Below are 27,475 nucleotides of genomic sequence, written 5' to 3'. Positions count from 1 at the left end.
GGGATACGTTTCTCGGCTTAATATTTGAGTGCCGCATCAATTAACCGAAGCTAACTTGACCATACGCATATCCATCTGCGATTCGCTGCGGAAACGCTAAGAAAACAACCCATTTTAGAAACGAATGGTGATGGGTGACGAAAAATAGGTTGTCTACGATAATGTAACGCGTAAAAGATCACGGAGGTACAGCAGCGAGCCACCGCAAACAACCTCGAAGGCGGGATTGCATCCGAAGAAAATAATGCTCTCCATATGGTGGGATTTCAAGGGTGTCATCTATTACGAACTGTTACCGTCAGGCAAAACGATTGATTCAACTGTATACTGTTCGTAATTGACGAAATTGAACCAAGCAATCCGCACAAAACGTCCAGAATTATCAAATCGTTGGGGAGGGAATAGTTCCCCTAACTCCTCTCACAACGGTCCGAATGGTAGACATCCCGCAGGGGTTTTAGTCAGTAAAAGTCTGACATAACCCCCGATCCCCCCAAGGATCAGGGGTATCCTATGAGGATTTCCCCTGCGTTATCAAAGAACAAAAAGAATTATCAAATCGCAAGGGTGTCGTCTTCCACTACGACAACGCCAGACCTCATACGTCGTTGACCACTCGGGACAAATTGCTTCAGCTTGGCTGGGATGTTTTGTCTCATCCTCCGTATTCACCGGATCTTGCCTTTTCCGATTATCATTTATTCCGGTCGCTGCAGAACTCTATGAATGGGAAAACCTTCAAGGATAAAGAGGCCGTTAAAAACCACCTGGATTAGTTTTTCGCCGATAAGCCCCATACGTTTTATGAACGCATAATGAAGTTGGTGGAAAGATGACTAGAGGTCATCGATAAAGATGGCCAATATATAATTGATTAAAATTTATTTTGTGTATCAAAAAATTGTGTTTCATTCTACCCTAAAAAACCGAACGAATTTATTTGCCAACCCAATATATGATTATGTGGCTATATAGATAAAATTCATATATAATCTTTTTTTTCCCTCGAAATGTCTAGTTCAATGCGCACGTTCACTCGTACGCGAAAAGAATTTATCAAACTAAATAAAAAAACTTTTCCCAATTTTGTTCTTAAATTAACTTAAAGCTAAATTAAAGCTAAATAAGTTTGTTTACTATTATTTTCTGTCATGACTTGTAAATAAGAATGGAAAATATGAAAGATATAAATTGTAATGCGAAATTTGTTAATTAATTTAATTTCTTTTATTTCAGCTAATGCATTTATTTAATTCCTAACCTTTACTTAAGAATTGAAAGTTATTTCTTTTAAATTTCATATTACCGAATTCAAATGTTATTAAATTAGATATATACATTATGTTTCAAAAAGTTGGAATATTTTTCTCACTGCATTTAGAACATGGCGGATGTCCAATGAAAGAAAGAACCCAATCTGTAAGAATTTTCTATAAACAAATTACCTTGCAGGACTATCGGCTATATTCACAAGGAGATGCTACAACTTCGCCAATTTAAAATCGACTTCCAAACGAGTCATATCTCGTTCGATATCTTGCATATAGAGAATGAAGACCCTAAAGGGATTCGGGTGAATGGCCCTTCGTTTAAGAGAACTTGCGAAGCAAAGTTATTATCCGTCAATCGGAAAGTTCCATCCGTCTTCTTGCAAAACGTATGGCTTTATTTAAGAAACAAAATAAAAAAGTACATCAAAGTATTGTCCATCGTTAGCGATGACTTTTTCCCATCTTTCGGTCAGCAAGCGAATTTCGCGGCGAAAGAATGATTAATCTTTGGAGGCTATCCAGTCAGAGACCCATTTTTCGATGTTTTTATAAGAATTGAAGCATTCCTCAGCAAGTGCGTGGGCCATCGACCGAAACAAGTGGTAGTCGGAAGGGGCACTGTTTGGTGAATAAGCCGCATGGGATAACACTTCTCAGCGAAGTGCTTCTAACGTTTCCTTGACAGATTTTGTGACATGAGGCCGAGTGTTGTCATAAAGTAAAATTACTTTATGCTGTCTCGTTTCATATTCTCGTCGTTGTTTGTGCAATACTCGGCTCAAACGGATCATTTGTTTTCTGTAGAGATTCCCTGTGACTGTTTGATCACTTTTCAATAGCTCATGGTACAGCACACCCTTCTGATCCCACAAAATACAGAGCATTGCCTTCTTTCCGTGGATATTCCGCTTTGGCGCCGATGTTGAGGGTTGGCAGGGATCGCAAATAGTTTTTCGACGTTTGGGATTGTCAAAATATATCCATTTTTCATCCCCAGTGATCATACGATGTGAAAACCCCTTTCTTTGTTGTCTAGCGAGCAGAATTTCGCAAGTGGTTTTTCGCCTTTCAATGTGTTTTGGCTTCAGTTCATATGGGACCCATTTTCCTTCCTTGTAAACCTTTCCTAAGACTTTCAAATGATCGGAAATGACAGATTGAGCACAATTTTATGCTTCTGCAAGTTGCTTTTGCGTTTGATATGGATCTTCGTCCACCAATGCCTGCAATTCTTCGTCTTCGAATACCCTTGGCCGTCCAGAATGCTTTTTGTCCTCTACATCAAAATCATCAATTTTAAAGCGTCGAAACTATTCTCTGCATGTTTTATCGGAAAGAGCATTATCACCATAAACTTCTACAAGCATTCGATGAGCTTCAGCTGCAGTTTTCTTCCAATTGAAGCAAAAGATTAACACTTCGCGCAAATGACGCTTATTTGGCTCAAATTTCGACATTTTCGATGCAGTAAAAAACAATATTATTGATGCAAACGTATACTTTTATGTACTAAATGTTATTGACAGATGTCAAAACAAATTATTAAGCTTCGTTTAGACATTATAGGTTAACGACAGTTCTAGCTATAGCTACTTGTCGTTAAACGGACGGAACTTTCCAATTTACCTAATAGATTGAAGAAGCTGCTCCTTCAAGAGTGTAAAATATAGAGGCATAAGCACTAATGCGGCATATCCAAAAAGACAGAGCTCGCCCGACGCTTTTTTGTGCCGGCGACGAGCGTTCGAATCCCGCCAACGTTTTTTCATATTCTTTTTTTTCTTACCTTGCAATTAATGCTTTTAACTTATAATTAATATATTATTTATATTTGTTCTTTTAATGCAGATATGTGGAGAATTATGCAGGTAAGTCCCAAACTTTTTTAACCCAGGCTTTAAAATATAAAATGAAAACATAATTTGCAATTTTTAAACAGAATATATTTAAACAGAATATATTTTTCTGACATATCACAAAGTTTTGACTTACAATTTATACCGCCGAACACTGTACACCAATCTGCCAGCCTTGTAACGTTTATTTTTATAGGTAAGTTAAAATTATTATAAAGAAAATTCAAAATTGTCCACATTTATTTGCAGGCGACAAAAGTATATTTGAACACTGTGCTGATGTGATTCACATACAATCGCTTACTCACTACTTATTATCAGCACCAGGATTCAAATATATGCTGCAATATGCTTGGTATGCATCCAATTTAGCAGAAAGTCGAGACATTTTTTATAATTATAATCAATGTTTTCCAAGCAACATTCATAATCGAAAGTGCGTTTGTGAGCAACATAATTCTTTTATTATATGTATCTGGTGCAAAAAATATTTATGATTCGAACGTTTTTATATAACTTTTCATCCTCAACATTGCGACGATATAACAGAATTTTATAACGCATAGATTTTGCAAAATGTTTCTATCTTGTGATATGTATACAATTTTGTGACGTCTAAGAAAAATATATTCCGTTTCAAGAACTGCAAATTATGTTTTTATTTTATATTTTACGTTAATAAAGCCTGGAACTTACCTGCAAAATTCCCTACATACCTGTATTAAAAAAGAACAAATATGAACAATATATTAATTATAAGTTAAAAGCGTTAATTGTATGTGCAAGGTAAGAAAAAAAGGAATATGAAGAAACGTTGGCGGGATTCGAATGCTCGTCGCCGGCACAAAAAAACGCCGGGCGGGCGCTTTCGTCCTCTCGGCTGCGCTGCACAGTGGGCAAAAAGACTCATTTTTTGGACAAAAATCTACCAATAGTGCAATTTTCAATTGATCTCCAAATCTTTTTTTAATTTACTCATGAAACATTGCTCTACAATATAGTACTGCGGCATTGATGAAAAAAAAGCTGAAATTCAAAATGGCGGATAGAAAATGAGTGACGAAAGTATTGAATTCCTGTCGAATGATACTTTTCTCTTATAATATTAAATATATTTACACTGAAATTGTTTTCTGGGCCTCTAAATATGAATTTGAGATTAAACTTAAAACTAATAAATCAAAATAATATTTATTATAAAAGTAAAAAATGTCGAAACTTTACAAGATTTATTGGATTTACAAAAGAAAGATTATTATGCACTTGGCACATAATTATTAAAAATTTGTCATATTTTAATATTAAATTTGTACAAAATAGCAGAATTTTGTTATATTGCTTTATAACTATTTAGATAATAAAACAATATTTAAGCCCTTATACAACTTCAAGGTATTGGCCATTATAAAGGTATTGCTTTTTTTGTCTTTTTTGTTTTCTTGTCTTTTTATTTTCTTCAATTTTTTAAATGTTTTTGTTTATTTTAAATATTTATGTTATATTTGTTTGAATTTTTTTCTACTTACATGTTTTAGGTTAATATTTTTATGTTTTAAACGTCATTTGTATGTATGTATGTGTGTGTGCGTGTGTGTGTGTATGTGTGTGCGCCGAATTATTGCACATAGCATTAAAATCAGTCGTATGACTCAACTAAGAAATCTCTTAGTTGTCACATACACACACACACACACAAATAACATTTAAAATATAAAAATATTAACCTAAAATGTAAGTAGAAAAAAATTCAAACTAATATAACATAAACATTTAAAATAAACAAAAACATTTAAAAAATTTCAAAAAAACAAAAAATAAAAAAACAAAAAACCAGTACCCTTATAATGGCAAGTATCTTGACGTGGTATAAGGGCTTAAATATTGTTTTATTATATAAGCAGTTATAAAGCAAACAAAATTCTGCTATTTTGTACAAATTTAATATTAAAATATGACAAATTTTTAAATAATTATGCCAAGTGCACAATAATCTTTCTTTTGTAAATCCAATAAATCTTATAAAGTTTCGACATTTTCTACTTTTATAATAAATGTTATTTTGATTTTTTAATTTTAAGTTCAATCTCAAATTCATGTTTAGCGACCCAAGAAACAATTTCAGTATAAATATATTTAATATTATAAGAGAAAAGTATCATTCGACAGGATTTCAATACTTTTGTCGCTCATTTTCTATTTCAGCCATTTTGCCATTTTGAATTTCAGCCTTTTTTCACCAATGCCGCAGTACTACGTTATAGAGCAATGTTTCATGAGTGGATTAAAAAAAAATATTTGAGATCGGTTGAAAATTGCATTGTCGGTAGATTTTTGTCCAAAAAGTGAGTCTTTTTGCCCACTGTACGCCGCCTTAGTGCTTGTGCCTCTACATTTTCCGCTCTTGATAGAGCAGCTCCATCAGTTTAACTTTGCTTCGCAATTTCTCCTAAACGAAGGGCCATTCAACCGAATCCCTTTAGGGTCTTCATTTTTCACATACAAGCTATCGAACGAGATATGACTCATTTGGAAATCGATTTTGTAGCATCTCCTTGTCACTACTGCACATCAAAGAAGATGTTGAAATCGTTTTAAAAGGATATATACGATTCTTTGTTAATTGCATCCATTAGCTAATTGTAGCATTGATTACTTCCACTTTCCACGTTCCTCATATTATCCATCTTTTATTGAGGAATAAATTAGAACTATTTACTTGCTCGTGCTAATGATCCTCTTCTGTTGTCCAATATCAAAGTTCGCGGCGTGCTTATTCTTTCGGTGGTGCTTGTGGTGGTGCTTATGGTGGTGCCTGTGGTTGTTTTTGACGTTATCCTTTTCGTAGTGGTATCCTTTCCATTATTTGTTGGACAACAGACTGTCGGTTCAAAACCTACAAATCCGCATCTCGTACTGGGTGGTTTTCCGGCTAACAGTGCGTCATAAACTGGCTGGCAGTCTTGCAGGAGCGTGCATACACCTGACGTCAAGGACCCGCCTGAATTATTAATCGTACATTCCTCTGAAAATTATAAAAGAATCATTAAAGAACTTTAAAAAGCTTACTTTAACATTTTGATAGTCGTTGCCACATATATGACTTTATTTTAATAATAATTATTGCTTTATAAAAAAGTATTAATCGATCTCAGTCACTAATAATAATAATAATAATGTTACAAACTAAAAAAATTGTTAGATTTTTTATAGAATAATATTTAAATCAAATATTAAATAAATAAAATAAATGGATTAGTGAGTTTGTATACTTGCAAGAAAATTGTTATCTCATTTTATAGTTTAACTTTTTTACATGAAATAAATACAGTTTTACAATAAAAATATATATTTTTGAATTAATGTTCTTTTAATTCTTGATTCATCACTAAAATTTATATTAACTGTGTAAATAATTCGGTAAATATACAGGGTGTTTGATAGCTGATCATGCAGACGAAAGTTGGAGATAGATTGGGTGTAGCCGAGAAGAAAAGTCATGTACCATAATGTCAAATTGGCAATAGTTATCGAGTTATTAATTAAAACATGTGAGCCAACGAGCGCGTAGAGAGTGGAGGGCGACCGCAGTAAGCACGTAGACATTTGATACAGGCGGAGTCAATGAGTGTCGGTAGGCAAGCGCGCGCGGCGAAGGGCAACGTAAGCGACAAGAGGCGATCGCGCGCGACGAGGAGCGTGCGAGCTTTTTCTTTATAGCTTTTTCCTTATAGCTCGCTCGCTCCTCGTCGTTCGCGCTCGCTCGCTCTTCGTCGCGCTCGCTCGCCTTTTGTCGCTTGCGCTCGCTCGCTCCTCGTCGCTCGCGCTCGCTCGCTCCTCGTCGCGCGCGTTTGCCTCTTGTTGTTTACGTTGCCCCTCGCCGCGCGCGCTCGCCTATCGACACTCGCTGACTCCGCCTGTATCAAATGTCTATGTGCTTACTGCGGTCGCCCTCCGTTCTCTACGCGCTCGTTGGCTCATATGTTTTAATTAATAACTCGATAACTATTGCCAATTTGACATTATGGTACATGACTTTTCTTCTCGGCTACACCCAATCTATCTCCAACTTTCGTCTGCATGATCAGCTATCAAACACCCTGTATAAAGAAGTACATCTCACCAATTTTTTCATTTTGAAATATAATATGAAATGTTATAAGGGATGAAATTCTGAGTGACTTTTTTTAATACAATTATATGGAGGTCGCTTATAGTTTCTGAGATATTTGACTTTAAAGTATTATAATTGTACGTTGAAGTATATTTGAAGTAGACAAGCAGTTTTCATTCACTTTAAATATAGGAAACAGTACATATAAGCGGAAAAAGAGGCTCTGTCCCTTCCCTGCACCCTCTCCCCAAATAAATCCTAACCAAACCTAACTTATTTTATCTGTATGTATTTTTGGACATTGTTGTAAAAAGTTCTCTTAAGATCTATCACCTGGCTCAACTTAATTTATTATAATATCTGCATATAATTAGGTGTTGTGGCTTTTAAGGAGATCTTTTCAACATCGCTCAACAATATATACAGATGCAATAAGTTAGGTTAGGTTAGGATTGTTTTGGGGAGGTGGTGCGGGGGACCCCCCCACCGGCTGCACGTCATCTGCTATGCAGATGACACCTTAGGGGTGGCTGTGGGGGAGGACTGGGGGGATGCCCGCCTTCGAGCGGAGGCGGCGTTAGCATCGGTGGTGGGCTCCATCAGGAGCCTGGGACTGAAAACGGTGCCCCATAAGACGGAGGCCGTCTTTTTCCACGACGGCAGCCGTGGGGCGCCGCCGGAGTCCCAGGTTTCGGTGGACGGAGTCCGCGTCCGCATCGAACCCAGTATCAAATACTTAGGCCTGATGTTGGACGGCCGATGGCCTTCGGGCCGCACATTAGGTGGTCGGCCCCCCCCCCCGGGTCCGGAAAGCCGGCCTGGCGTTAGCCAGGCTGATGCAGATCCAGGGGGCCCCGGATGGCACACTCGCCGTCTATACATCGGTGTAATCCTCTCGGTCGCCCTCTACGGGGCGCCCGTCTGGGCGCCCCAGCTTATGGCTACCGACTGCTACAAGCGCCTGATGCGTCAGGCGTTGCGGTAAGTGGTCGTGAGGGCGATCCGAGCGTTCCGCACCGTGTCGTATATGGCGGTGACGACTTCCCTTCCGTGGAGCTTATCGCCGAAGAGCGATGTACTCTTTATTGGAGGGTACGCGAGCTCCGCGGTGAGATGGAAGCAGTGTCGGACAGGGACCTGGCAGCCCTAAAGTCCCAGGCCAGAACCCGGGTCATGGCGCGGTGGGAGGCCATGTTGGCCGATCCCCGCGGACCCGGGCTCCAAACGGCCGTTCACCCCTGTCTCGCCGAAATGGTGAGCAGTTGGGAACGCGGACTCACGTTCCGGCTGGTGTAGGTACTAACCGGCCATGTTTTAGCCGGTTCCTGCACCAGATCCAGAAGGAACCCACCACTCGGTGCCCCCACTGCCCAGTGCTGGAAGACAAGGCGCACCATACGCTGGTTTCATGCGAAGCATGACCAGCAGCGCTGTGTCCTCGCCTGGGCGGTGGGTTGCGCCGAGGAGGATCTCTCGCTCCCGCGCATGGTCCAAGCCATGTGTGGGAACGAGGAGATCTGGTCGGCAGCGGCCTCCTTTGCGGAAGACGTTATATCTCATAAGGAGGCTGCCGAATGGGAGCGCCGCCCTGGCACCCGTCGCAGGGAGCGATAGAGAGGGCGGTGCTCCCCCAATCTAGATAGTGGGCCCAAGGTGGCGCCGGTCGAGGATCTGCCCCTGATCCCTCGGAGGCTGCCTCGACTGCCTCAGTCCGCGGAGGGGGGTGGCAGGTCTAGGGCCTGCCTTCTCCTGCGCGACGGTAAGGGAGGAAGAGGGGAGTGGGTGTGCCGGTTAGGGACGGGCAAACGAGAGAGGCTAGGAGAGAGGGTGGGTGTCCCCTCTCTCCTCCAATTGGACCAGGAGGCCAGCTCGATCGGGAAACCGGTCGGAGCGCCGCGCCCCCTCCTCCTGGGAAGGGGGGTGCGGCACTAGGGTGAGGGGCTCCATGAGAGCTCCAGGGCCGGGGTGTCGGGAAGAGAATGCTAGCGCAGTTTCCCTGACTTCCCCCACTCCTGTTTGCCTGGCAGACACTCCGGTGAGGTTTTAGCCAGTAAAAATCCGGCATAACCCCTCCTTCCAAGGGGCGGAAGTTTCCATGAGGATTTCCCCACCGTGATAAAAAAAGAAAAATGGGGTGCGAGGATGGGGCGGAACCTCTCTCCCCCTTATATGTACTGTTTCCTATATCTCTATGTATACACTATGTTTGGATTAACTGTTTGGATTGTACTGTAAATAACGTCAGCTTATGATATCTGGAATTGAATTCTAGGATAAAACTCAATTCCAGGAACAAAATTCCAAAACTTTAAAATCACATCGCAGAAACTATAAGCGACCACTATATAGTTCTATCAAGTAGTCACGCAGAATTTCATCCTTTATAACATATTTCAAAATGAAAAAAATTGGTGGGGTGTACCCCTTTCTATATATTTACCTCTACTTCAAATATTAGGTGCGCAACTAAGTTTCCGGGTTTTTTGATCAATGAAAAATGGAAAATTTCAAGAGAAATATAAAAAATGGTTCACTCAAAGTATCGTCCTCGCTAGCTACACATTTTTGCCATCTCTCTGGCAATACATGAATACACGCGACGATAAAACGACACGTCTTTGGACCGAAACTATTCATCCAACCAATTTTGCACTTCATCGAAATTGACCATGTGTTGCCCAGCCAAGCCATGCGTCATCGACCGGAACAAGTGATAATCGGAAGGGACCAGGTCTGGCGACTATGGCGGGTGTGGTAGCAGATCCCATTTCAGCGTTTTGATGGTGTCCTGGACGATGGAAGTGCAATGGCACGGAGCGTTGTCGTGCTGCAATATCACTCGTTCGTGTCTCGTGTCCCATTCTGGCCGTTTTTCGAACAATACATGGTTCAAATTGATCAGTTGTTGTCGGTAGCGATGCCCATTGATAGATTCGCTCGGTTTCAGCATCTGCTCATAGTACACGATTCCTTTCTGGTCCCACCAAACGCAGAGCATTGTTTTCTTTCCGAAGCGATTTGGCCGTGCCGTCGATATTGATGCTTCGCCAGGTGAAAACCACGATTTTTTGCGTTTTGGGATTCTCGAAATACATCCACTTCTAATCGCCAGTAACAATTCGATGCAGGAAACTCTTTCTTTCATGCCGCAAAAGCAAAATTTCGGAAGTGGCTCTTCGGTTTTCCATATGTCTCTCAGACAACTCATGCGGCACCCCATTTTCCTTCCTTTTGAATTTTTCCCATGTCATGTAAACGTTTGGAAATACCTTGGCGCGTCATATTTAATGCCTCCGCAAGTTGATCTTGTGTTTGCGTATCATCTTCATCCAATAACGCTTGCAGATCGGCGTCCTCAATTGTTTTTGGTCTCCCGGAGCGCTCTTTGTCCTCAGTGTCGAAATCGCCACTTCTGAAGCGTTTAAACCAATCTTCACAGGTAGTTTTCGATGGTGCATGTTCGTCGTAGACCTCCTCAAGCGAACAACATGCTTCAGCTGCACTTTTTTTCAAGTTAAAGCAGAAAAGCAAAGCTTCCCGCAAATGTTGTTTATTTGCCACAAAACTCGACATCTTCGTTGTTAGAAAAAATATTTTTGCGTTGCGAAATGTGTTGGTATTACGACTAGTTATTGTTAACAGATGTCCAAACTATAAAAAAAAACACAAGTTCAGACATGTATGTCGACTACATATGTCGTTAGCGCCATCCATGTATGATGCCCAGAAACTTAGTTGCGCACCTAGTACATTTCAACGTACAATTATAAAACTTTAAAGTCAAATATCTCAGGCACTATAAATGATCCCCATATAATTGTATTAGGAAAAGTCAATCAGAATTTCATCCTTTATAACATATTTCAAAATAAAAAAAATTAGTGAGGTGTACCCTTTTCTATATATTTACCAATAATTCTTTTAACTAGAAATATTGTGAATCAAAATAAAATTTTCTTTTAAACGCAGGTTTTTTAAAAACGCAGATTTTGCAATTAAACTTTACTAATTTATCACTAACTAAAATTTGTATTCTTAAAAAGTATTTTTTCTGTCAGCATTCATCAATTTTTTTTAAATATTGATTTTGTTTTTACATGTAATATCAAAACTGAATGTAAATACTTCAGTTAAAATCAATTTTTAATATAAAATACTTCAGTTCAATAATAAAATTTTGCAAGGACGAAAATTAAGAAGCATCAAATGTCAAGTCTATAATACTACATTTAATAATACTACATTTCTACAATTATATTTGTATAACAGCATTTTTCCGTTATAGATTACTATTCTTAAAAATACAGATTTTGCAATTGAATTAAACTTTACATATTTATCACTAACTAAAATTTTCATTTTTGAAACATATTTTTTCTGACAACACTTATCAATTTTTTTTTTAATTGATTTTGTTTTAACATATAATATCAAAGCTGAATGAAACCATATATAATATTATATTTGTATGATTCTATGAACTTTGGGGAAATGAAATGGACTAATATTGTGCTGTAAGTAAATAGGTTACGTTATTTCTTGTTAGTTGTGTTATGTCCTGCGGACTCCGCGCACTCTAGACTTCTTTTATAAATAAGGAAAATTGAATTTATTATTATTTATTATATGACCGGATGCGCTCAGGCATGTTATCACACGACGCAATCTCTGGAAGTTTCGATAAAAATTAGATTTCCGAAACATTTCCCTAAAATCCCACTCTCTCAACCGAGCTAACGTTTTGAGAAGAGCCAAAAGGCCAAGAGATTTCTCGACCGACCAGCAGCCAGAACAGAAGCTTCTCTTCAGCACCCCTTCAGGGTCTTCTAACAATCTAGCCTACCAGTGGCTTAGACAGATCAGTGTTTCTCCAGTTGTTAATTATTGTGCAACGATCTCGTGCACATTTTGGATCATTGTGAGCAATCCAGCTGAAACCAGCTTCCTATTCTTGGCGCAGAAGTTGAGTCATCCATCTTCGCAGACCCGCAGCAGTTGCTCTTTTCATTTTCGACAAATATCATAGAACCAGCAGTAAGTTATTTATACTTTCTTTTGCCTGATTAACCCCTTTCTTTCCATTTTTTTCTTTTTTTGGTAAAAGTTGGGTTTAGGGGACCCACCTCCAATAGTTTTCATATTGATATATGTTATAGAACTCACCTTCCTAAATAACATTAAAAAAGTTTCAGCCGTCGCTTACTGTTTCTTAAAAAGTTATTAACAAAAGAAGTTGTATAAATATTGCATATATATACTCATGTGTATATTTTTGCACATAGTATATACATAGAAATATAGTAAATAGTACACGTATATGCACGGGGGAGGAGCGGAGCCCTTCCCCCCGCACACCCTCCCCAGAAAACCTAACTCTAACCAAACTCATAACTAATAAATCGGTTAGGTTAGGTTAGATTAGGTTTTTTGGGAGGGGGTGCGAGGAGAGGGACGGAGCCCTTCCCCCGCGCATATACGTATACTGTTTTATATATACAGGGTGCACGATTTATCTGAAGACATTGAAATATCTCGAGAACTATGCATTAGGTAAAAAAAGTGGTTAATGAAAGTTGTTAGTCTCGAAGGGGGACATCCAATGATACCAAACTCGACCACCCACTCCACCCCCTGGGGGTGGGGGTTGGGGGCAACTTTGAAATCTTAAATGAAAACTCCCATTTTTTATTGTAGATACGGATTCTACGCCAAATACAAAATACGTAAATTTTGTCCGAAACTTTTTTTTTGATTCGTGATAGATGGCGCTGTAATCGCAAAAAATTATATTTTCCACAATTCTCCAGAAATGATCATTGGATTGAGAAATAAAAAATACCTGTTCAATATTTTTAAAGAACATAATAAAAGTTATTAAAAAGATAAGGTTTATCAACCTAACTTAAAAGATAAGGTTTATCAACAAGTGCCAACAACTCTTGAAAACATGGTAGAACGCATAAGAAATGCTTGCGCTGAAACTCCCGCAGATATGCTTCTATCCTGTGTACAGTCATTTGAAAAAAGGATCAATAAGTATATTGAAGTTGAAGGTAAAAATTTCGAACACTTACTCTAATTAATTGAACAGTGAGAGGCAAAGGGACTCACATTAAAAAAGCACCCCGATCTGTGAGAGGCAAGGGGACTCACATTAAAAAAGCACCCGAAGGGAACATAAAACTACTACGTCCTCGTCGTTGTTCCTGTGTAACGCTAAAAGTAGTTTCTCGGAAAAATTCAACGCTATCTATCACGAATGAAAAAAATTGTTTCAATAAAAATTTCACGTACAATCTACACTCAAACGCAAAAAACTCGGTACACTAAAAATTTGGGAAAAAATTACAAAATTTCAAATGATCATAACTTGGTAAATGATGAAGATACAAATATGCGCAGAAATGCAAAATGAAGCTTGAAACGTCCTCTTTAAGAATATCTGAATGGCAATTATGCTCGGCCATTTTTTTCAAAATGGCGGATGATAAAGTGAGAGGATGCAAAATTGATAATCAAAGGTCCGTGTTTGCGATGGTGCATGGTGTGCATCAGGTATCGCAGCGTAATGGGACCAAATGCACATGAAAGTATAGAGTGTTATCTTTAAAATGCTACTTTACCGAGCTCGATGTGATCATTTTTCACTGAGTTGTTCCAAATTTTGCTAAAAATGCGGTTTTCTTGTTAAATTTGCATAATTCAGTGAAAGTATCGCATCAAGCTCTATAACGAAGTATTTTAAAGAAAACATTCTATACTTTTAGGTACTTTTCGTCCCATTGAGCTGCGACACTTACTTTGCTCCATGCGCCGTCGCACGCTCGAACCTTTTTTTAGCAACTTTTTATGTTCTCCTTTTTATCACCCGCCATTTTGAAAAAATATCGTTGCGCACAATTTCGATAGATCTTTCGAAAAGTACGGTTTCAAAGCTTTCAAACCGTTTTTGAAATTTGCTGCTAGGATATTTAGGTGTCGAGATATTCAATTTCGAATTTGCAACAAATGTCGATTCAGCGAGGCTTAAGGGGCTAAGAGGCTCTGCGGTTCGTTTGGCTCTTTCATAATTTCAATAGCTGTGTTCATGTTTCTCTATATAATAATTTACATAACCAGCACAATATATTCAATGATTTGCATTTATTATTTTGAAAGCCAGGGAAGTGAAAGTAAAATTCAATTTAGGTTCTTCATTTTGCGTAATCGATATTACGTAATAAAGATGAATTGCGTTTGAAGATACCGCTGTCATTAGCTCAAATTATGGTTGTAAGTCTTCCCAATATAAACCGCATGGAGTTTTACTGGTAGGAAAAGTCCCATTGTATGTAGTGTGTGTGTGTGTGTGTGTATGTTTGTATACCACAAGGATAAGGACCCCGTGGTTCGTCAGCTCCACAGTATTTCAAGATTTCACACCCTCCTTGTGTGGTGTGTGTGTGTGTGTGTGTGTGTGTGTGGTGTTACAGCAGAGATAAAGACCCCGCAGTTCGTCACTCCTGCAGTAATTAATGACTCCAAACCCTCTCTGCTGTGTGTGTGGTGTGTGTGTACTAAGTGGGTATGACTGCCTCGTGCGCGTATTACCTCATTCATACGATCAGGCATACTCCTTATTAGTCTTTTAATTTCATCCTGCGTAATTGTATTCCATTCGTTTTCGAGAATTATTCGCAGTTCTCGCAGTGACTGAGGAGCAGATACGTGATTTCGTACTTTCCTGCCGAGGTTGTCCCATAAGTGTTCGATTGGATTTAAATCTGGACTATTTGCTGGCCAATCGAGTCGATTTATGCCAACTTCATCGAAGAAATCAAGCACTCTTCTCGCAGTGTGTGGTCGAGCATTGTCTTGCATAAACAAGAAGTTCTCTCCGATGAAGGGTGCGTACGGAACAACATACGGAATGAGTATGTCTTCCACGTATACATCTGCGTTCATATTCTTGTCAAAAAAGTGCAGATCTGTATGAGCATTAGCTGAAATTCCTGCCCAAATCATTACAAAGCCTCCATTGTATATAATTATGGTATAATATATATTAGTGTTACATAATCTTATACTATATATATTAATAGAAGAAATGTATATAAAGAAATTTATTCCATGTTCGGATTATTTAATGGATACATTAAATTCATCATTTCGAAAAAACTATCAATACGTTTGTCAAATCGTATGCTTTTTTAAATATAAATTCTGCAAGATAACGCGTAAAATTATACTCTCGTATACCATATCGAGGAATTTTTGCTCGCATATCTCTCCACAATTTTTCTATGTTCTGTATATGAACACCAGTCCCTGGATTTACAAAATTTCTTGAATGATTTACTATTCTATAAGTATAATTTTCGTAATTACGCAAAATATCATATCCTCGCCACTGGTCCGTATGTATTATAGAACCAGGTGCAATATATTTTTTAATAACAGATAGCAGAATATCAGCACGTCGATTCAGTACGGGTAAAATGAAAAACTTTTTGGTATCACGTTCTATACCACCAAAAACCCACTAATTATACGTCCTGTATTATATTTTCTTTTTCCTACTTTGGCTTCATTTATATCTACGATTTTATTCACTCCGCCAATTGGAATTTGTTTATCTTCAATCCATTGTTGAAGTAACTAGAGATTATTTAACAAATCAATGTAATATTATTCATTAATAAGCACAAATAAATAAGTAACAAGCAGTATATTACTTACTTCTCAACAAAAATTCGTCCAATCAACAACACTGTTGATCTATTTGCAACTCATTCATTAAAAATGACTGTCGTGGTGGTTGCATCATTAAAAAATAGCCGATAAAACGGCAAATTACAATCAAATCCATGTGCATTCTTGAAAACTATGTTCCATGAAATATACTAATTTTGAAGTTGCACGTTATTCTTTGTCGTTTTCGACCTTTAGTAACTTTATAATATTTGTTTGTGCAATGTAATAAACGATTTTCAAGTGGATTATTTGCTTTTAATAATTTTTTACATCGCGGACACATTATCTCATTTCGAACGACCTTTCTTCACATAAGAAATTCCATAAACTGTCGAAATTATGCGTCATACGTAAATACTCATGTATTGGGAGTACAAATTAGTTCGGTCCGTTTTTTTGTGTTAAATGATGTATTTATTACAAAATAAAATGAATGAACAGATCAATTAAAGTATTTTCCATCGCTGGCTACTACTTTCTCCCATTTCTCAGGCAATTTTCGAATTCCATCTCGAAAAAATTACTCGTCTTTTGAGGCGATCCAAGTTTGGAGTCAATTTTCGATATCTGCGAAAGAAGTGAACCGGTGACCTGCTAAATCGTGCTGCATCCTTCGGAACAACCAGTAATCAGAAGGAGCAATGTCCTGAGAATACAGCGGTGCGGTAAAACATCTCATTTGAGCGTTTCCAAATATTTTTTACGACTTTTGCGACATGAGGCCGAGCGTTGTCATGAAGAACGCCTTTCAACGTCTCTCGGTTTCAGTTCATAAGGCACCCAATTTCCTTGTTTTTGAATAATTCCCATGTCTCAATCGTACAGAAACGGCTTGTTGAGTCACTCCTAATGATTCTGCAAGCTCCTCTTGCATTTGACTCTGATCTTCTTCGAGTAATGCCTCTAATTCTTTGTCCTCGAATTTTTTTGGCTGTCCACAGCGAGACTTGTCTTCGACGCTGAAATCTCCATCCTTGAAACGTCGAAACCGTTCCCTACATGATTTATCAGTTGGAGCAGCGTCACCATAAATTTCAACAAGCATTCGATGGGCTTCAGCTGCACTTTTCTTCCAATTAAAGCAGAACATTAAAATCTCCCGCAAATGCTGCTTGGTTAACACAAAATTCGACATTTTCAACACTGTAAAAAGCAAGTTTTGGTATGAAACTCAAAGCGATATAAACTGAATATTATTGGCAGATGTCTAGCCTCTCTGAAACCGCAAAAATCGGCAGTCACTATGAATCATTCATAACAGCTGGAGTCATCTTTTGAAAATGGACCGAACTAATTTGTACACCCAATAAATACATTTTGAAAATTTACGTAATTCTTGGATTTGCTTAAGCGACCAATTAGTTGAACGACGGAAGAGCAACAGAGAGTAATAATACAGATAATACGAAACATACCAAGTAAGAATATACACAATAGAAATAATCAAAACAGAACAAGATTTGTAGTGCGGTGAATATACACAGTCTGTCCCAGATACGATGAGACTGGTTCGATCAAAGTTCTTAGCGCAGCGACGTCTATGAGTGAATGATGGTAGGTGAATGTTCTACCCTTCATCTACTTAACCTCAAAATTTGAGCGAATTCGGTTGATATTTCACTGCGGTTTGACATTTTATGTAAAGTCACTTTGTGTACGTCGGTCGAAAAACCAACATGGAACAAAGAGCGAATATTAAATTCTGTTTTAAATTGGGTAAAAGTGGTGCAGAAACGTACAAAACGCTAAAAAATGTGTACGGGGATGAATGCATGTCCCGTGCACAGGTTTTCCGTTGGTTTGGCCGATTCCGTGACGGTCGTGAGGACCTTGCAGACGATGACCGAGCACCGCCGCCAAAAACCACTCGCAATGAAGAAAACATCGAGAAAGTCAAAGAAATTCTTCGAAGCGACCGCTGTGTGTCTGCGAGACTCATCGAAGAGGAAACTGGGATACCGAAAAGCACAGTCTATCGAATTTTGACCGAAGATTTGGGCAAACGGAAGGTCTGTGCACGCTTCGTGCCACACACTCTGACAGACGACCAAAAAGATTGGAGAGTTCAGCATTGCAAAGACATATTAAAAATGTCCTGAAGGAATTCGGCAAGCATGTCAGCCATTGTAACTGGTGATGAAACGTGGTGTTTTCAATACGAGCAAAAAACGAAACGTCAGAGTGCGGCACGGAAGTCACCAGAAGAGCCAAAAGAGAAAAAATTACGCTTTCAGAAGAGCAAAATCAAAACAATGATGACCGTTTTCTCCGATTCAAAGGGAATTGTTCACAGTGAATTCGTCGCAGAAGGTCAGACGGTGAACGCAGAATGTTATCTGGGAGTTCTACAACGATTGTGGGCCAGAATTCGACGAGTTCGACCGGAATATCGAGAGCCAAGCAGTTGGTTTTTGTTGCACGATAATACACCATCGCACAAAGCCATCATGGTACGAGAATTCTTGACCAAAAAAGGCATCATTGTTATCGATCATCCACCGTATTCATCTGATTTGGCTCCGTGCGACTTCTGGCTATTTCCCAAACTGAAATTGGCGATGAAAGGAAATCGTTTCGATACCATCCCGATCATCCAAAAGACTTCGACCGCCATACTAAAGGCCATTCCAGCCGATGAGTATAAAAAATGTTTCGAAAAATTTGTTGAACATTTCCAGCCCTGTATTGACTCAGAAGGAGACTATTTTGAATAAACAAGAATAAAAAATCAAAATAATAAACGCTTTGTATTTTTTTTAGACCAGTCTCATTGGATCTGGGACAGACTGTGTATTCATATATAGCGCGTGTATAGCACGTGCTCATTTCTTAAATATATACACGGTGCCGGAAAATTACATTCTATTTATGAAATTTCTTTTATTAATTATTTTTTAACAAACAATGAGCGACGGCTAAAACCTCTTGAATGTCACTCAGTAGAGTATCCTTGATAATATACAGGGTGTTTGACAGCTGATCATGCAGACGAAAGTTGGAGATAAATTGGGTGTAGTCGAGAAGAAACGTCATGTATCATAATGTCAAATTGGCAATAGTTATCGAGTTATTAATTAAAACATGTGAACCAACGAACGCGTAGAGAGCGGAGGGCGACCGCAGTAAGCACATAGACATTTGATACAGGCGGAGTCAGCGAGTGTCAGTAGGCGAGTGCGCGCGGCGAGGGGCAACGTATACAACAAGAGGCGAACGCGCGCGACGAGGAGCGAGCGAGCGCGAACGACGAGGAGCGAGCGAGCGCAAGCGACAAGAGGCGAGCGAGCGCGACGAAGAGCGAGCGAGCGCGAACGACGAGGAGCGAGCGAGCTATAAGGAAAAAGCTATAAAGAAAAAGCTCGCTCGCTCCTCGTCGCGCTCGCTCGCCTTTTGTCGCTTGCGCTCGCTCGCTCCTCGTCGCGCGCGTTCGCCTCTTGTTGTTTACGTTGCCCCTCGCCGCGCGCGCTCGCCTATCGACACTCGCTGACTCCGCCTGTATCAAATGTCTACGTGCTTACTGCGGCCGCCCTCCGCTCTCTACGCGCTCGTTGGCTCACATGTTTTAATTAATAACTCGATAACTATTGCCAATTTGACATTACGGTACATGACTTTTCTTCTCGGCTACACCCAATCTATCTCCAACTTTCGTCTGCATGATCAGCTATCAAACACCCTGTATAACAGAGCTGGCCACGATCTGCACATTTCGGGCGAAATTCAATAGGTGACGCCTACCGTCCCCCTCGCACCGCTCCGCGCTCAGCGGCCGGGGTGACAGTCGCGGTACACTCAAGCCCGTCGCTGTATAAGAATTCAGCTGGGCCGTCACATTATCATTAAAATTGTTTCCTCGTTTAATAACCACGTTAAAATATATATGTTTATGCGTTATATATGTATGTATGTATGCATATATACAGGGTATCTTATAACTAATCTGGCAGAGCTCGTGGAGACATAGAGCGGGTTATGACAAATATAAAAGTCCCATACCGTTTTGTGAGGTTCGCAATAATTATCGAGTTATTAATGACAGAAATCTGAGGAATGAGTGCGCGCCGAGACGTTATGGGAGGAGCATCTAGCCGCTCAGGCTAGAGAGCACTGCCCAGTCGACAAAGGAACTGTTGCCGGCGCGCGGCGAGGGGAAGAACAACGCGTCAATGTTTATGTCCTTACCTCGCCGCTCCTACAGCCCGCCGCACCGCGCCGATATGGCCGCTGAATATTCGCGATTACAATTACGAGATTATTTTATGAGGTACCACAGATAGCTCATATTGAATTGTAAAGTTCAAGATTCAAAAGTTCTTTGATCAAGGAAAACATCGAAAAGGAGAAAGCGATAGAGAGTGATGAGATCTACAGATATTCTCATTGTTTTCTATCGCAATCTATTGTTTTGCTGCATCGGATCCGAATGAAATGATATCGCGTAAAGATAGAGTACGATGAGCACTTTTCATCGTACTCTATTGTACTCTATCGTTAGGAGAATATTTAATTGTTAGAGTATGATAGAATTCGCGTAGAGACTCATCGTGTCCTATCGTTTTATTCAAGTCTACACGGAAATATGTTTGATTGAATGAACCAATTTTTTGACGAAATGAGAGAGAGGGAGAGAGAGAGAGGGAGAGAGAGAGAGAGAGAAAGAGAGAGAGAGAGAGAGAGAGAGAGAGAGAGAGGGAGAACGATTAAGAAATTTTGATTGAGAATAGCACAATTTTGTTTAAGTTAACCATAAACCTTGATGAATTAGACTCAGTGTTAATATTTTCAGTTAATATGATATTTCTCCGTATCGTTCATATTTCATTTGCAAGCTGTATCATGGACCAAACATTTTTAACATATATCATGCATAAATTATTGTCTTATATCGTAATTCTTGTCAGTGGTATATTAACGACAGAAGAAACTGAAAGTTCTTTATCGTACAATTGCGAAAAGAGGACCATCGTTGTCAATGGTGCACCAACGATACTCGACATAAAATTGATTCCTAGGTATAATCGCGATACAACGCAAATCCGAGTGTGTTATTTTGACATGCATAAAAATAACGTGATAAGACACCCTTATTCTATATATATATATATAAAATATATAATACAGGGTGTTTGATAGCTGATCATGCAGACGAAAGTTGGAGATAGATTGGGTGTAGCCGAGAAGAAAAGTCATGTACCATAATGTTAAATTGGCAATAGTTATCGAGTTATTAATTAAAACATGTGAGCCAACGAGCGCGTAGAGAGCGGAGGGCGACCGCAGTAAGCACATAGACATTTGATACAGGCGGAGTCAGCGAGTGTCGATAGGCGAGCGCGCGCGGCGAGGGGCAACGTAAGCGACAAGAGGCGATCGCGCGCGACGAGGAGCGAGCGAGCGCGAACGACAAAGAGCGAGCGAGCGCGAACGACGAGGAGCGAGCGAGCGCAAACGACAAGAGGCGAGCGAGTGCGACGAAGAGCGAGCGAGTGCGAACGACGAGGAGCGAACCAACTATAAGGAAAAAGCTATAAAGAAAAAGCTCCCCTAAGGTTCCCTAAACCCCACTTTTACCCGTTTTTTCTCTTTTTTTTCTTTTCCTTTCCTTTTTTCTATCCCCCTTGGCGTTCCTCCTTAATTGTGAAATCCGGTTTCAGTGGCCCAATCTTTTCGTTCACAGTCGAACATAATGAACACGAAATTTTGCTCAGACCGCGATTGTTTATACACACATATGTATATATATATATATATATATATACACGTATATACGTATATACGTATATACGTATGTATACATATATATATATGTATATATATATATATATATATACGTACACATTATAAAATCTTACAAATTCTATTTCATTATGATCTTCCGCCTAATCATCAATAAAATAAGTTATTTGTAATTATAAGCTAATCACGTTTTCGAACTAATTATTCTCAACAAAAATTCTCCCTTCCCTCCACTGTCGCTCACGGTCCTATCCCAGGTAAAAGGATTCAGTTCCTTGACTTAAATAAAGGACCAGCGACGTACGTCCGCGCCAGATAAAGGGGTCATTCCGATTCTGCACTGCAGACTTGCGAGTACGTCGGAACTTGTGAAAGCAAGTCAAGTTACGTTCCTCCTTCAGGACGTAACAGTTGCATTGTACTCAATGATTGTCTTTGGTACATATTTTCTCACATTATTACATGAAAACGAATTAATTCCAATTACATAATATGTAATATAATACATAATATAAAGAAGTGAATATATGGTAGATGAATATGTATGTATAACAAAAGTAACATGTGTGTGGCGTCGAAATTTGTGCAAAAGTTTTTTAAGTTTCTCAGCTATATTTCCAGAATTAAATATATCTGAGGTCTACGTTTAGTACAATATTAATAACTCGATACAAGATTAAGATGTATTAATATAACTGCAATGCATAAATTAAAAAAGACTGACATTCTTTTATTTCTGCAGGCGCAAGCGCGCGTATATAAATACAGCATATTATTTACAAAATGCAACAAAGTTTAACTTAAATTATGGAGTACTATTGTATTGGGTGAGTGCAAAAGTTCGTGCGGAGTTTCAATAGATGGAGTTATAAGCGTCGTAAAGTGTTGTCATTAATACTTCCATCTACATATTATATAACGTTGGAAAGGTGACGTCTTCAGCTGTTATTAAAAAAAAAATCATTTGTTTTCATACAAACTGCTTCGAGAAATATCACTTTAAAAATGAGTATCGATAAGGTGCATTTACGGCATGTTATGCTTTACGAGTTTCGGAAGGGAATAAACGTTGCCGCAGCCGTAAAAAACATTCAGGATGTTTATCAGGATGAAGCACCAGCTAAACGAACTGTGGAAAAATGGTTTGCTAAATTTCGGCGCGGAGAATTTAACCTTGAAGACGAGCCACGCTCTGGTCGACCTTCTGACATTGATGACGATGTTTTGCGTACTTTAGTGCTCAATAATCCGCGAATTTCAACAGAAGAAGTTGCTACAGCACTAAACGTTGACCGATCAACCGCTTTTCGTCGTTTAAAAAAGATGGGATTCGATTTGAAGCTCGATATATGGGTGCCCCATTTGCTGACCGAGAAGAACAAAATCAAGCGAATTTCTGCAGCCGTTTCTTTACTCGGGCGGCTCAATAACGAGTCGTTTTTGGATCGACTAGTGATGGGCGATGAGAAATGGGTCCTCTACAACAATGTTCAGCGCAAACGGACATGGAAACAATCAGGTGAGCATGGTGACGCAATGCCAAAGGCCAGTTTGCACCCGATGAAGGTGATGCTCTCTGTTTGGTGGGATTGCAAGGGCATAATCTATTTCGAGCTTCTCCCCGCTGGCGAAACGATTGATTCGGACAAGTACTGTCGCCAATTAACCAATCTGAATCGAGAAATAAAAGAGAAACGTCCGATTTTGTCAAATCGCAAGGGAGTCGTCTTTCATCACGACAACGCCAGACCACACGTTTCGAAAAAGACGCTGCGCAAACTGAAGAGCCTGAAATGGGATGTCTTAATGCATCCACCGTATTCTCCTGATATCGCACCATCTGACTATCACTTGTTCCGGTCATTGCAAAATTATTTAAATGGAAAAAACTTTGACTCTTTGGAGGCCTTAAAAAACGGCGTCTCTTCGTTCTTCGAATCTAAACCGCACAGTTTTTATGATCGAGGCATCCGTATGCTGCCAGAACGTTGGGAAAAGATTATAGAAAACGATGGAGAATATATCATTGATTGAATAAAGATTTTTGTTTGCCTAATCACTGTGTGACTTTTACTCACAAACTCCGCACGAACTTTTGCACTCACCCAATATATTATAGAGAAACACAATATTTAGAGATATAAGGTAAAATTATATAACATGCCCTACAATGTCTTTAAGTTCAATAAAGTATTTATTTTTATATATGTCGTTATTAAAATTATAATTTATTTAACTAAAAATATTTTAATTTTAATTGGTTTTTATCAATTGTAACAAAATAATGTTTCACAATAACGTTTGGTGGAGCATGTTGTCAATGTAGGGCATATTATCTGATTTTATATTCAATATATTTCTCTATATTATATTATTTCATAATTTATATTAAACTTTGTTACACTTTGTTAATCGCATATGTCAAGGTCAGAGACGTTATTAGATATTAAAAAAAAATTTACTGATGTTATCTTTATATTCTTATCGGAAAAGGAAAAATAACAAAATTATATATAATCTTCATCACACGAAATTTTTTAAAAACTGCTTATAAATTTGCGCAAGCCTTATTATGCTAGATTCATTCCGATTTACGCAAATATGCGTACTTATCTATAGCAATTTTCAAATTACATGCATTTTCCAAACGATTTCTGAGTGTTACGCTTTTATTCTTCTTGCCTCTCTCATTCACCTATTATCGAATCATGCGATTGACTGTCGCGACACTTGGATTCAAAACAATTAACTTTATTAGATAGTTAAAAATGTTTCGTACTTTTGTTAAAATTTTTTGTGTGTAGGAGGTTTTGTGTTAAATTTTCTATACAGTCGTTTTACACAGTGTTAATTTAACATATCGTTGTTGTGTTACTTAGACTTTCTTGTGTTAAATTAAGATTAATTACTTTTATGTGCTAAAATAACATTTTCAAGTGTTAAAATAACGCAATTTATATATAAATGCATGAATTCTTACTCTGACATATTTTATATGTTAAAGTGAACATTTAAAATGTGTTACTTTCCTCATTATAACAGTTATTATGTGTTATATTACATAAAGATTGGGTTTGTAACACATAGATTATGTCAATCTAATATTTTCATTTTATCAAAACATAAATCATTACTTTTCCCAAATGTTGAAGTAACATTTATTGTATGTCAATTTAACACAAACTGCGATTCTTGATAGCATTCAAATGTTAAATTTTTGTCTTAATTTTTTACATATTATGCGTATTACTTTTAAACATATTTGCTGTATGTTAAATTAACACATAAATGAAAGTGGGTGATTTGATACACATAAAATATGTTAAATTTGACACATCATTTCTTCTAGTCTCTAGTCAATTCTACTAGTGTAGAATTGACGGTCTTGATGCAGAGACTGTTGCAGATACTAACGTAGTTAGTACGCTTCAATTAGTGCGACAAGTGGGAAAAAGTAGGCGTAGCTTTTAAAAATCGCGTTGAAAATGATAGACTCTGAGCATTGCTATAAATAAATGTACGCATATGCTTGAAACAGTATCACATATTTGCTCGACATTGATAAAGCACATATTTTTAATAACGTCCGTTTTCGATACTTTTAATTTCGTTTAAAATGTGGTAGCTGCTCCGGTATAATTTTAAGCATAGATTAAAGATAGATATTGAATTCTTCATTCTGTTAACAGATATCACGTTTTAGTGCGTTTGAAAATATCGATTTCTCTTCTAAGAAAATACACGCATCATAATCTTCTTGCGATTCTTAATAATTACAATATAAGTGAATAATTTGTTCGATGAAGCATACTGCAGAAAATAAGGAAGTAAAGAATAAAATAGTTGCACTGATATCTTTGACAAATCATCATTGATAATTTCTTCTTTCTTCTAATTTTCTAATTTCTAATTTCTAATTTTCTAACTTCTTCACATCTAAAACGAGACGTTTAATTTAAATTATTGAACTGATATAAATTATTAAACTACAATTGTTTCTAATATATTATATATATTAAAAACTAAAATATATTATAATGTAATATAATCTCGTCACTCTGAAGATACTTTCAATAAATATATACGATAATAATATATAGGAAAGCAAACATATCGCATTAAACTAAAAACAGATATTATTATCATCTAATCACGAGAAACGGAATTACTATTTTTTGCAACAACAATTTTAGAATAACAATTATTAAATACATCTTTTGTACATAGAAGTACAATTATTCAACGAGATTCTTTTTATTATGGAATATTAATTTTGGCTAATCTAAAGCCTAATCTAAAGGCTAATAAAAAGCAGATCTTTAATATGCTAAATCCTTTTAGCTAAATTTTAATCTGCTAAAAACACAAAAAACGAAAAGCAAAAGAAATCATGATCGTTTTATTCACTGAAAGAAAATGTACCTTTACTGAGGAAGAAGGAAAAGAGAGGAGAGAAGCAGAGAGAGAGAGAGAGAGAGAGAGAGAGAGAGAAATATATATATATATATATGTATGATTACTTACCTCCAATATCCTTTCCATGTATCGGTGACAGGATTAACGATAGTAACGTCAGTAGCGTCAGTAAAAGGGTCGCCACGCCAGTTGACATTCTTGATAACAGCCTTGGTAGCAGGTTTCTAGTTCCAAGGACTCTCCGCGGCAGAAGATATACCTCGTCTGACTTGTCCGCTCGCTTACATCCATTTGCTATCAATTTTCCTGGTCCCCACCATGTCGCAAACAGTTCCATGATAGAAGTGGTGGTGGATTGTGAGATCATCTCACGTAAGCCTTTTTTTCATTTCTTGTTCCAAGCTATATAATTAGCTCGCATGTTTTCGAAGGAAATGACCATTTTCACAGTCATTCATAGTAGAACTAAATAGCGCCTGTCAATAAATTATCAACGTAAGATTCGACGCACAAAGTAAGTAATTTCGTAGTAAGTAAGGAAGTCAATAATATACGGAGAATTCAATTTGTAAACTTTCCGTTACAGGAAAAACTCTTACTTTTTGTAACATTATCTTGCGTAAATTTTACGCTTCCGTTGTGCATCCGTTGTCAAAAATAGAAATAGAGATTTTTTACATATATCGACTCAAGTTTCTTAAGTTAAACGAAATTATATTTGGTTTTGATTCCTAGTTCAAGTGTTTTATGTATATTATTGAATGCATGTAATATAATATTTATATAAAAATGTAATTTTTTGCGTTATATATAGTCCGCAATTATCCTGCATTAGTCCCAAATAAATCTTAATAATGTTTATATTCCTATATCATAATTTATTTGCAGGATTTTTTATACAACGTTAAAATCACAAGAACAATTTAAAGAATAACGAAAAAAAGTTACTTTACTTTTTGTTAATATTACAAGAACGATTTAAAAAATAACGAAAAGGAGGTATTTTATTTTTTGTTAATATTACAAGAACGATTTAAAAAATAACGAAAAAGAGTTACTTTATTCTTTGTTAATAGTATTCACCATATTAGTATTAATACATGAACATTAAGGCTGGTCTACATTAGCTGTAAGAGTAAGGCTGTAAGGTTGCAAGACACGAAATGAAATATTTTCATTCGCTGACAGCTTACGTTACAGCCTTACAGCCTTACTCTTACAGCTATTATAGACGAGCCTTAACAGATATATATATCTGTTTGAATATCCTGTATACAGGGTGCACGATTTATCTGAAGACATTGAAATATCTCGAGAACTATGCATTGGATAAAAAAAAGTGGTTAATGAAA

General features: G+C 37.8%; 1 protein-coding gene across 1 annotated transcript in view; it reads right to left on the bottom strand.

Moving 5' to 3' along the window:
* The window catches only part of LOC105185635 (serine protease snake), a 32,069-nt gene extending 5,648 nt beyond the window's left edge, over positions 1-26,421 (bottom strand). The window contains exons 1-2 of the mRNA XM_025305041.1: positions 26,232-26,421; positions 5,844-6,149 (exon numbers count right to left, since the gene is read on the bottom strand). Of these exons, the coding sequence (XP_025160826.1) occupies positions 5,844-6,149; positions 26,232-26,319 (394 nt within the window). The 5' untranslated portion in view covers positions 26,320-26,421. The remainder of the gene's footprint in view (positions 1-5,843; positions 6,150-26,231) is intronic.
* Positions 26,422-27,475: the final 1,054 nt, after the last annotated feature.

The sequence above is a fragment of the Harpegnathos saltator genome, unplaced genomic scaffold, assembly GCF_003227715.2.
Source record: "Harpegnathos saltator strain DR-91 unplaced genomic scaffold, Hsal_v8.6 scaffold67, whole genome shotgun sequence".
Classification (NCBI taxonomy): domain Eukaryota; kingdom Metazoa; phylum Arthropoda; class Insecta; order Hymenoptera; family Formicidae; genus Harpegnathos; species Harpegnathos saltator.
Note: the sequence above shows the minus strand (reverse complement) of the source record. Positions and strands in the feature narration are given on the sequence as shown.